General features: G+C 55.4%; 1 protein-coding gene across 1 annotated transcript in view; it reads right to left on the bottom strand.

The window, feature by feature from the left end:
* The window catches only part of LOC138528595 (sacsin-like), a 472,485-nt gene that overhangs the window by 446,170 nt on the left and 13,170 nt on the right, over positions 1-13,145 (bottom strand). Inside the window, exon 2 of the mRNA XM_069640375.1 lies at positions 1,987-2,025. Within this exon, the coding sequence (XP_069496476.1) occupies positions 1,987-2,009 (23 nt within the window). The 5' untranslated portion in view covers positions 2,010-2,025. The remainder of the gene's footprint in view (positions 1-1,986; positions 2,026-13,145) is intronic.

Below are 13,145 nucleotides of genomic sequence, written 5' to 3'. Positions count from 1 at the left end.
TCTAATGTGGTACTCAACACTGTATAAGTTTAGTTTTATAACCTGAGAGAGCTCAACACTGCCCACTTAAAAATGAGCACACCAGTTCAAATGTGCACCAAATAAAACCGTGGAATCAATGGGACTACTTGAGTTGTCCAATAAGCATGATATCAATGCAGGATAATCATCAGGGCATCTACCATTTAAATACTTCATTACAAGCATGGATACACTACAAAAGATTATACTACATCTTTTATAATGTTGGGAAGGAGAGAGGGTTTTCCCACCCCCCCTAGGCGATACCGAATGAGAAATAAAACGCTAGAGAGCACTTCCAGGGAGCAGGGGGAGGGAGGTGCACACGGAGAAGGGTGCACAATCACCTTAGTGCATGTATTTGAGGCTATATAGTAGATGTGGTTGTGAGCGCCATCTTAGCCAATGGCAGCCATCTTGGAACTTTGGCCTAAGCACAGCGAACAGCATCATATGTGTTAGTATTAGATCCCCTGCATGAACACAGACATCACCCCCACCCTGGGCAGGTCTCAGAGATCCATAAAACCCTCCATTGTCCTAGAGGTTACGGGCCCTCGCGCTCTGGATGCACCCTGCAAGGTCATGAGATGGGTGCAGAGCACCTCTTGGAAGTACCATCCCACGGAACAGATAGTAAGGCCCTCCTGCCCCCAACGATCCCCACATAAGAAATACAGCTTTGCAATGCCTTCATCCCAACACCCCCACATGCCACAGTACCATCCAAACCCAGACCACCGACCATAAAACTTTTACACCCCTCGATTGATCATTAAGATCAGAAGTCAAGGCTATCGCGCCTTCACATATGGGTCACATGATTTGTACTGTGAGGTGCAGGGTGACGTCAAATTATAGCCTAAAACAAAGGTGGCGTACCTTGGGAGTTGCTGATCTGTCTGCGAGTGAGTGGAGCATGTGAGTTAGTCTGACCTCAGCTCTCCCCCCGGGCTCATCTCTGTATCTGCCAAGTGCACTGTTACAACGATAAAAAGTTGGCTGTATCTGCCAACTTCACAGCGGATGACGAGCCCAGCAACGCCCACATGGACGAAGATGGACAGATAAAGATGGACCAATGGCCTGGAATTTCATATGGAGCCGGCCCTACATCTATAGGGCTCCTCCAATTAGTATTGTAGAATTGTACTGTATGTAGTTACGTCATCCGTGACGTCATTTGCGCTCATAACGTGCTGCACATGCCTACAGAGCCCAGAACGTTCAGCGGCAGCAGAGTTCTTTGCTGATGCATTTCTATTTTGTAGAAATAAATACTTGTTATCCTTGCAAGCGGTGTCTTGGGCCTTTTTCCCTAGCGGGTTGTATTTTTTCTGGTGTAAGCATGCAGGGGCGTGCCTTCACAAGATGATCCCATCTCTTTGAGAATCCCTTAAGCACTGCAAGCCTTGGTCACACTAAATCCAGCTAGCACTTCAAGACCTGCTTTTGTTATGCTCATTTAGCACTGCAGGCCCAGACTGCATGAAGGCCATCCAGCACAGAAGGGCATGAGTCTGTAACACCCAATTAGCAATGCAAGCCCTGCTTTCTTAAGGCCAGTAAGTACTGCAAAGCCCGTTTCTTTAGGCCCAGTTAGCAATGTAAGGCTACATCTCATTCCATTATGATTTGGTTAGATTAAGATATACCTGCCTGCCAGATGCAAGCTAGTGAAATCGTGATATTGGCCAGTGTGCCATAAGCGGCCCTTCACCACTTCTGACACCCAAATATGCATCTGCCACTAGGATTATGAAGGGCCCATAGTCAGCATCATCTCTTTAGCTATTTTCAGTCAGTGCAGTAAGCTGTATTGCATTATATGTCTCAAAAGAAGTTATTAGTATTCCACGGTTGGAGGGAGTCTATTCACACAAAACATCAGAATTTGTCATGGCTAACCCCATCCCAACAACACTGTTGTCCCGCTGAACACTACCTCCTGGAACTGTTCCTCACCTTTTCCGTCGCCTCTGAGGCATGTTTCAGTTTTCAAGCCTAGAAAGAAGAACAAAGGGAAACTGGTAAATATCTGGCATTCACGATAGGTCAGTTGTTGAGAAGCGCCTCTTCCTCTCACCTTTCCTAGAGTGCAGAGCCTCCCTGGGCCCACCTTCCATATTTATTGTAGCACAGCCTCTTCTATGGTTACCTGTCCTTCTGGTTAGTTCCTCTGCTGTCCTACGTGAGAGTTCCTCTTTTGCGCTTCGCCGCCATATAGACAGGCTCTGCACTCACCTGCCCCAAGGTTGTCGTGGTCCTTCTATGCTACCCTGCCCTTTAGGTAGGGTTCCCCTTTCTTACTGGCTCTACAGCTGAGAATTGCCCCAGTGCTCTTCTATCCTACATCCTCCTTTGTCCTGCAGAGGGACCCTCTTTTTCATTACCTGTGCCCCACAGAGAGAGGTTTTTCTGCTCACATGCCCTACCTGTGGAGTAATCATCTATGTGCTCAACGGCCCTTCTAATAGGGTTCACTCTTGTGCTCATTTGACACACCGTTGGAACCATTCATTGGGATTCTCTGCAAGTTGGACACTGCTCAGCAGAACAGAGCACAGTACTGCCTAGAATAACCAGAAAATATGCATACATAAAAACCTCTCACTCTTCATGCCTACCCAGCAACTCACCTTGGTCAGGCCCACACAGCAAGTCATCCTGGTGCAGGCCTACAATGAAGCTCATTGGAACAACTCGCCTTAGTCAGGCCTCCTTAGTGCCTACCAGCAGTCAGTCAGGGTTACACATCAGCTTAACGGCCGCTCCTTGCAGTAGCTAGGTCTACACTGCGGCTGACGAAAACTTGCATAGTATACAAAATACGTCGCCTTCATCGGCCTAGAGGTAGTGTTTACATATCACAAAGTCTTGGTTGCTAATTGGAGCAATTTGTACATGGTGATATATTTCTACTGAGGTGTACAGTCCTTTTGAACTTTTTTAATTTGATTGTTGTGTTCTGTCTGTATGCGAGAAATATGGAAGTGTCAATGGACTCGTTTTGGACCTTCTGATGATGCATTCAATGTCATCTGAGTTTTTGATAAAAGATAGTCTTTATCCTTCTGAGGATGATAAATTAAGAACTATTGTATTTGGTTGGAATAACACCTATTTTTACAGAGCCTAGATGCATGAGGAGTAAGCCAGGAAGTGCTACAGCGTACAAATATGATATATCAACTATTCTACATAGATACAGGAAAATCTAGGCCACAGTGACATTAAAACATGGAGTATTTTTACACTAAATGGTAGGCCCTCAGAAGTTTATAACAATTAGGTTGACTCTAAATAGGAGACTGGATCCGGGGCATCCAGTCTGCCTAGCCTATATAGGCAAACACTGCTCTCCTGTTGTACCTTTTGCGAATAAAGCACATCAGAGAAAATCTATACTGCAGCTCTCTATAGCACCAGTGTGTACAGAGTTCATTTGACTAGCGTGTAGAAGATCAGCTCATGGTGCATGACCCTAGATACTGGTGGAAGATGAGATATGTTGGGCAGCCATGATATGATCTTTGCAAGATATTCAGTGTGTTCAGTCTCCAGATTTTCCCCACAAATCATTATGATGCTAAGGGTAATGGACTACCAGCACGTTTTTTGTGTAGCCCAGCTGCATCTAGATGACCTCATCAACATATCCAAGACCTCCACACAAACACAAAGGGAGGGTTTTTGCATCTCCTATTCGCTGTGCTTCTGGTGCAGTGCACAGTAGCAAGAGGGCTTCACTAAATGTTTTGCCTTGGGCTTCACCAAACACTAGCAGACCTGGAGTTAGATGTTAACGCAAGGGGTGACATTAGGACCCCCTGGAGACCTCTGCAAGTGTGAGGCCTGGGCATTGCGTCAGCCGAGGGGCAGCCTAAGGATTTGTGGGGCCCTGGGTGGGAAAGGGTGTTTGGGCTCTCTCCTTATTTGCATAAATAAAGACATCAGTGAAATTACAGAAGATTATATTATAGAACAAGTCTTCAATACGAAAAGGTATCATGGGAAGTTAAATTAGAAACACATTTCCATCAGTGAGGCAAGAGACAAACTGAAGTTAAGTATATGAACTGTCACTGTTAACATTTACCTATGCAGAAATATCAGGAATGGGGCTTTTTTTGAAGTAGTAGACAGTGTGAGCTGAATGCCTACTATAAACTTTTAATTTTGATAGATAAGTCCTAGTGAGATAAAAGGATCTGGCTGGGAGCACACACTTTGGTTAAGTGGAGCAGCCGGGATTTGAGACCAGACTGCAATTCAGGAACTTGAATTTATCTCTTCCCAGATGTAGTTAGTAGAAATATTGTTTCTAAAAAGTCCTTTTGAAACTTTTGTTTAAAAACACCATTTGACTGTGGAAGGCATTGAAAAAAAATTTGTGTTTGTGTTTTGCTCACTGAAGTTAACTGCTGTTTTTGCAGACTTTTCCCAATTGTTTTTAGTTTTATTGTGTATATATTTGACCATATTGTCCAAACTAGCAATATGCTTTTATTTCAGAAGCTACAGATCAGGATTATTGTGGGTGTCAAAAGAAATTGAAGCAGGTACCAAGCATGCCATCATGTCAGGGCAGGGATTGGCCCAGAGGCAGACAGGCAGTTTTTAGTCTACTGCAGGATTGCCTTATAGTGCGATCGAGCCTATTTACCTGGGAGGCCTTGAGGTAGGGAAGCAATTTTGCAGGTCTTCAAATATTAGCAGAATTAACAGGGCTCAAGTCCTAAAAAAAGTGGAGGGGGTTTAAGGATATATGAATAGGCGCTGAGTACATGGGGAGAGGGTGTAGTTGCGCCCATTCTCCTTGCTAATCTCATCTAAATCACTGGTCGTGGCAGGGTTTCTGTCTCCTCTTCTGCTGGGTTTAGGCTTGGTGACGTGTTAGCATGCAACTTGCAAAATTAGCAAGTGCTGCTCACTTCAAAATGCAAAGGAAGCCTCATGAATAGGCCAGCTAAGCCTTGATTGGAGGGGGTGGGTAGGTCAAAGCAAGGGGAAGCAGGGGATCCTATAGCAGAATGCTACATAGACAATTTAGCACGTAAGGTAACTGTTTCTGAGATTTTATAAGTTTAGACCTTCCTGTAAATAATATGGCTTTTCTCCTGTCCCTGTTGCAATGTGTGCTGTAAAAAGCGTTGTTTTAACTTGGGGATGGGTACAGCTCCCTTGCATCACTTAGTGTAGGACTCTCTGCCCCCATAGCGAAAATCAAAAGCTGCCACCCATTAATATATGCACAGTAGGTGAACATATATTAAAGTGAAATATAAAAATGTAGTTCAATTAAGCTTTGCCCTTAGAAGAAAGAGCACAAGACAAATATATCAACCCGGAAAAATAACAGTGAGGAGAATTTCCAATAACTATGCTGGCAAAGTATAGAAGGTGCCCACCTTTAAAGCCCAGCAATTTATGATGAAACATTCCATGGAAAACAAAATCCAAACATGAGATGTGTGCTTTAATGACACTTTGACGCAGTCTTGTGTGTAAGCATCTGCACTGGAAACATGACAACCTGGGATGAAATCCTAGTAGCCAAGCACTTGAGTAAGCAAACGTTGTTTTGGAGGCCGGCCTCAAAAAGACCAAACAGGGGTTGCGTCTGCCCTCAAGAAAGTGGGCAGCTGCTGTCCACCCGCATGTAAATCTTCGATTTGTGCCGGGAAAATAGAACCAGGGAAAATAAACCCTGCAGTCCCCAGGGCTGTAAACTCTCCCACACATTTGGCTTTGAACAATACTCTGTTTTATGCAGACAACTTGAAAAGGACATAAACCTCAGTGCTTTCAACATAGTACTCACACAAATATATAAATCTTTAAAGAAATATGCTAGGCAAAAAGTGTACAATTGTAGCATTATTCCCCCCACTTTAAATGGAAGACTACAAATACAAGAATGCAATTCAGCTGAAGACAAAAAAATGGCCTGTGGATTTTTGAAAATGTACTTTCAAGACATTAAGACTCATACCAAAAGATTAACAGGGTAATTCATAGAATTTCGCAGAAAAGTGTCACAAGCGGCTGGCGCAGAGTGTCCGCGTGCGATTGTCTGCGCCAGGCACGTGCGCTAAAACCGATTTCCGCGCACAGCGTATTCATGGATTTCAGGCTCCCAAACCAGCCGTGGCGCAGAGTATCGCAGCGACCCTGCAGCAGCGCCAGTAACGCCCCCAAGAACGCCCTCGCGCAAGGAAAAGCCATCAAAATCGCTAAATCATCGCAAAGGGCTGCGCTAACCCTGGACCAGTCTACAGGGCTGCCAAACAAGGAACGCAAAGCGGGTAACGTGCATATCAGGGGTACGCGTGAAGTCATACACGCGATTAGCCAGGGTACGTGTATTACAGGGGTACGGGAAGTTCTACACGCGATTCGGCTGGGTACGTGTATTACAGGGGTGCGCGGGAATTCTCACACGCGATTTGGCTGGGTACGTGTATTACAGGGGTACACGGGAAGTTCTACACGCGATTCGGCTGGGTACGTGTATTACAGGGGTGCGCGGGAATTCTCACATGCGATTTGGCCAGGTACGTGTATTACAGGGGTGCGCGGGAATTATCACACGCGATTTGGCTTGGTACGTGTATTACAGGGGTGCGTGGGAAGTTCTACACGCGATTGGCCAGGGTACGTGTATTACAGGGGTACGTGGGAATTATCACATGCGATTTGGCTGGGTACGTGTATTACAGGGGTACACGGGAAGTTCTACACGCGATTCGGCTGGGTACGTGTATTACAGGGGTGCGCGGGAATTCTCACACGCGATTTGGCTTGGTACGTGTATTACAGGGGTGCGCGGGAATTATCACACGCGATTTGGCTTGGTACGTGTATTACAGGGGTGCGTGGGAAGTTCTACACGTGACTGGCCAGGGTACGTGTATTACAGGAGTTCGTGGGAATTATCACATGCGATTTGGCTGGGTACGTGTATTACAGGGGTACACGGGAAGTTCTACACGCGATTCGGCTGGGTACGTGTATTACAGGGGTGCGCGGGAATTCTCACATGCGATTTGGCCAGGTACGTGTATTACAGGGGTGTGCGGGAATTATCACACGCGATTAGGCTGGGTGGGTCCTCACAGGTGTTCCCTGTACACCCTCCACGGCCCCTGCAGGCAGCCCACAAAACAGGGGACTACCCTGCACACCTGCTCATGTCCCCCTGCACCCCCACCCCCCAGCAGTGCAGGGGCAGCCTCCACCAGGCCCCCACCCATGTCTCCCAACACCCCCACCCCCCAGCAGTGCAGGGGCAGCCTCCACCAGGCCCCCACTCATGTCTCCAACCACCCCCACCCCCCAGCATCCAGGGGCACCCTCCACCAGGCCCCCACCCATGTCTCCCACCACCCCCAACCCCCAGCCACCAGGGGCACCCTCCACCAGGCCCCCACTCATGTCTCCCACCACCCCCACACCCCAGCATCCAGGGGCACCCTCCACCAGGCCGCCACCCATGTCTCCCACCACCCCCACCCCCCAGCATCCAGGGGCACCCTCCACCAGGCTCCCACCCATGTCTCCCACCACCCCCACCCTCCAGCAGTGCAGGGGCACCCTCCACCAGGCCCCCACCCATGTCCCCTATCACCCCCACCCCCCAGCAGTGCAGGGGCACCCTCCATCAGGCCCCCACCCATGTCCCCTATCACCCCCACCCCCCTGCCACCAGGGGCACCCTCCACCAGGCCCCCATCCATGTCTCCCACCACCCCCACCCCCCAGCAGTGCAGGGGCAGCCTCCACCAGGCCCCCACTCATGTCCCCTATCACCCCCACCCCCCTGCCACCAGGGGCAGCCTCCACCAGGCCCCCACCCATGTCTACCACCACCCCGCCCCCCAGCCACCAGGGGCAGCCTCCACCAGGCCCCCACTCGTGTCCCCTATCACCCCCACCCCCCAGCCACCAGGGGCAGCCTCCACCAGGCCCCCACTCATGTCTCCCACCACCCCCACACCCCAGCCACCAGGGGCACCCTCCACCAGGCCCCCACTCATGTCTCCCACCACCCCCACCCCCCAGCAGTGCAGGGGCACCCTCCACCAGGCCCCCACCCATGTCCCCTATCACCCCCACCCCCCAGCAGTGCAGGGGCACCCTCCATCAGGCCCCCACCCATGTCCCCTATCACCCCCACCCCCCTGCCACCAGGGGCACCCTCCACCAGGCCCCCATCCATGTCTCCCACCACCCCCACCCCCCAGCAGTGCAGGGGCAGCCTCCACCAGGCCCCCACTCATGTCCCCTATCACCCCCACCCCCCTGCCACCAGGGGCAGCCTCCACCAGGCCCCCACCCATGTCTACCACCACCCCGCCCCCCAGCCACCAGGGGCAGCCTCCACCAGGCCCCCACTCATGTCCCCTATCACCCCCACCCCCCAGCCACCAGGGGCAGCCTCCACCAGGCCCCCACTCATGTCTCCCACCACCCCCACACCCCAGCCACCAGGGGCACCCTCCACCAGGCCCCCACTCATGTCTCCCACCACCCCCACCCCCCAGTAGTGCAGGGGCACCCTCCACCAGGCCCCCACTCATGTCCCCTATCACCCCCACCCCCCTGCCACCAGGGGCACCCTCCACCAGGCCCCCATCCATGTCTCCCACCACCCCCACCCCCCAGCAGTGCAGGGGCACCCTCCACCAGGCCCCCACCCATGTCCCCTATCACCCCCACCCCCCTGCCACCAGGGGCACCCTCCACCAGGCCCCCATCCATGTCTCCCACCACCCCCACCCCCCAGCCACCAGGGGCAACCTCCACCAGGCCCCCACCCATGTCCCCTATCACCCCCACCCCCCAGCAGTGCAGGGGCACCCTCCACCAGGCCCCCATCCATGTCTCCCACCACCCCCACCCCCCAGCAGTGCAGGGGCACCCTCCACCAGGCCCCCACCAATGTCCCCTATCACCCCCACCCCCCTGCCACCAGGGGCACCCTCCACCAGGCCCCCACCCATGTCACTCACCACCCCCACCCCCCAGCAGTGCAGGGGCACCCTCCATCAGGCCCCCACCCATGTCCCCTATCACCCCCACCCCCCAGCAGTGCAGGGGCACCCTCCACCAGGCCCCCACTCATGTCCCCTATCACCCCCACCCCCCAGCATCCAGGGGCACCCTCCACCAGGCCCCCACCCATGTCTCTCACCACCCCCACCCCCCAGCCACCAGGGGCAACCTCCACCAGGCCCCCATCCATGTCTCCCACCACCCCCACCCCCCAGCAGTGCAAGGGCACCCTCCACCAGGCCCCCACTCATGTCCCCCATCACCCCCACCCCCCAGCCACCAGGGGCAACCTCCACCAGGCCCCCATCCATGTCTCCCACCACCCCCACCCCCCAGCAGTGCAGGGGCACCCTCCACCAGGCCCCCACTCATGTCCCCCATCACCCCCACCCCCCTGCCACCAGGGGCACCCTCCACCAGGCCCCCACCCATGTCTCCCACCACCCCCACCCCCCAGCAGTGCAGGGGCACCCTCCACCAGGCCCCCACTCATGTCCCCCATCACCCCCACCCCCCAGCCACCAGGGGCAACCTCCACCAGGCCCCCATCCATGTCTCCCACCACCCCCACCCCCCAGCAGTGCAGGGGCACCCTCCACCAGGCCCCCACTCATGTCCCCCATCACCCCCACCCCCCTGCCACCAGGGGCACCCTCCACCAGGCCCCCACCCATGTCTCCCACCACCCCCACCCCCCAGCAGTGCAGGGGCACCCTCCACCAGGCCCCCACTCATGTCCCCCATCACCCCCACCCCCCAGGGGCAACCTCCACCAGGCCCCCATCCATGTCTCCTACCACCCCCACCCCCCAGCAGTGCAGGGGCACCCTCCACCAGGCCCCCACTCATGTCCCCCATCACCCCCACCCCCCTGCCACCAGGGGCACCCTCCACCAGGCCCCCACCCATGTCTACCACCACCCCCACCCCCCAGCAGTGCAGGGGCAGCCTCCACCAGGCCCCCACTCATGTCTCCAACCACCCCCACCCCCCAGCATCCAGGGGCACCCTCCACCAGGCCCCCACCCATGTCTCCCACCACCCCCAACCCCCAGCCACCAGGGGCACCCTCCACCAGGCCCCCACTCATGTCTCCCACCACCCCCACACCCCAGCATCCAGGGGCACCCTCCACCAGGCCGCCACCCATGTCTCCCACCACCCCCACCCCCCAGCATCCAGGGGCACCCTCCACCAGGCTCCCACCCATGTCTCCCACCACCCCCACCCCCCAGCAGTGCAGGGGCACCCTCCACCAGGCCCCCACCCATGTCCCCTATCACCCCCACCCCCCAGCAGTGCAGGGGCACCCTCCATCAGGCCCCCACCCATGTCCCCTATCACCCCCACCCCCCTGCCACCAGGGGCACCCTCCACCAGGCCCCCATCCATGTCTCCCACCACCCCCACCCCCCAGCAGTGCAGGGGCAGCCTCCACCAGGCCCCCACTCATGTCCCCTATCACCCCCACCCCCCTGCCACCAGGGGCAGCCTCCACCAGGCCCCCACCCATGTCTACCACCACCCCCGCCCCCCAGCCACCAGGGGCAGCCTCCACCAGGCCCCCACTCATGTCCCCTATCACCCCCACCCCCCAGCCACCAGGGGCAGCCTCCACCAGGCCCCCACTCATGTCTCCCACCACCCCCACACCCCAGCCACCAGGGGCACCCTCCACCAGGCCCCCACTCATGTCTCCCACCACCCCCACCCCCCAGCAGTGCAGGGGCACCCTCCACCAGGCCCCCACTCATGTCCCCTATCACCCCCACCCCCCTGCCACCAGGGGCACCCTCCACCAGGCCCCCACCCATGTCTACCACCACCCCCACCCCCCAGCAGTGCAGGGGCACCCTCCACCAGGCCCCCACTCATGTCTCCCAGCGTGCTACGTGTATTTCAGGGGTGCGCGGGAAGTCCAACTCGCGAATAGCCTGGGCGCGTGTATTTCAGGGGTGCGCGGGAAGTTCCACACGCAAATAGCCTGGTCGCATGCATTTCAGGGGTGCGCGGGAAGTTTTACACGCGACTTCAGCAGGGTACGTGTATTTCAGGTATGCGCGGGAATTCTCACACGCGATTTGGCTTGGTACGTGTATTACAGGGGTGCATGGGAAGTTACACACGCGATTAGGCTGGGTGGGTCCTCACAGGTGTTCCCTGTACACCCTCCACGGCCCCTGCAGGCAGCCCACAAAACAGGGGACTACCCTGCACACCTGCTCATGTCCCCCTGCACCCCCACCCCCCAGCCACCAGGGGCAGCCTCCACCAGGCCCCCACCCCCACCCCCCAGCCACCAGGGGCAGCCTCCACCAGGCCCCCACTCATGTCCCCTATCACCCCCACCCCCCAGCCACCAGGGGCAGCCTCCACCAGGCCCCCACTCATGTCACCCTGCACCCCCATACCCCAGCCACCAGGGGCAGCCTCCACCAGGCCCCCACTCATGTCTCCCACCACCCCCACACCCCAGCCACCAGGGGCACCCTCCACCAGGCCCCCACTCATGTCTCCCACCACCCCCACCCCACAGCAGTGCAGGGGCAGCAGGCAGTCGGGCAGCAGCAGGTGGGAGCGTGTTCGGGCTCTGGGGGGCAGTAGTTCGGCCTTCCGGGCAGGAGCGTGGTATTCCGTGTGCGTACGCGTGGCCAGCTTGGTACGGAGTGATTTTGCACGTGAAAATCCTGCACGTCAGCGTGAAAACTGAGGAAAGGCCCTCAGCGCGTAAGCGCGTCTGTGACGTGACCCGCACAGGTGTTTCCCACACAGCACGTGATGACAGAGCACACGTGGAAAGACTGCACGTCAGAGTGTAATCGCGTGTGATTGGTGGAAATGGCCCTACACGCAGAAGTGACAAAGCGTGTGATTGGTGGAAATGGCCCTACACGCAGAAGTGACAAAGCGTGTAATTGGTGGAAATGACCCTAGCGCGTACACGCCGCGTAAGTGACGCTGGACGTGTGGGCCTGTATAAAAGGTACGTGTAGAACACGTTTTCCTTGTACGTGCTTTTCGTGGAGAGCGAGTGGGTGAATTCTGTACTTCTTGTCGTTTCACACGCGATTTACTTCACAGCGTTTCTAGTTCGTATTCCCTGTTACCTCTGACAGCTTTTTCTCTTTTTTCTCCTTTACTGGTTTACCTGGGCCTGTTCCCTCAAACAGTGTTCCCTTCTACTGTTGTCCTGTCTCCTCAGACAGCGGACAAATCTTCTTTTGGCGGGGGTGTTGCCAACCAAACGTGCTCCTTTTACACGCTCGTTTACCTGGCAGACGGTGAGTCACGCACGTATCTAACATCTGTGCTAGCCCCGTGTGTAGCCTACCCCTTCAGAGGTCATTCTAGGCTGCGTGTGACACGCATACGTTCATTCTTGTGTTTCTGGGTGCCACAGCGTAGTGCAGGTTTTTCTTTCTGCACACGTGGTCTAGGAGGGGTTGCGTGCACGTCATCTCCCTTTTTTGGGCCTCCTGTGCGTTGCGTGACCCGTCATCTTTCCCCAGGGGTTACATTCAGCCTTGCTAGAGCACTAGGGTACAATTACCATCTGGTACCCAACCCCTTTGACCCCCAATTGCCCAGGACAATAGTCTACATCCACTCCCATACGCACATTAACATCAGTGCCATGGCTGGGAGGCGAGGATTCCGTAAGGGTGGCAAAGGTGGAAGAGCCACAAGTGGTGGCCGTGGTGGACGTGGTCGTAACTTGCAGGGTGAGCCTGTCCCCCCATGTGTGGAGGACCAGTCACGGGCACCCATAATCCCCCCCCCTCCCATTGAGGCTGATGTGGCTGACACCATCCATGCTCAGCCCTTGTTGGACCAGCCCATTGTGGCACCAGACCTGGCTGACTCCATGGCTGACTTCCAGGTCAGCAGGGCTACGACACGTGCGCTGGTGCACGTTGATGCCATCATGCCACGTGGATCTGGGGCAGCAAGGTCATCTGCTGCACCAAGTAGGCAGGGCGGAGAGGCTGCAGGGGCAGCTGCGGCTCCATCCACCCCAGCCCCCACACACCCATCCAGGACAGTGTCGGTCCTAGTCCATGCTGCTG

The sequence above is a fragment of the Ambystoma mexicanum genome, chromosome 7q, assembly GCF_040938575.1.
Source record: "Ambystoma mexicanum isolate Mex_15411 chromosome 7q, UKY_AmexF1_1, whole genome shotgun sequence".
NCBI lineage: Eukaryota > Metazoa > Chordata > Amphibia > Caudata > Ambystomatidae > Ambystoma > Ambystoma mexicanum.
Note: the sequence above shows the minus strand (reverse complement) of the source record. Positions and strands in the feature narration are given on the sequence as shown.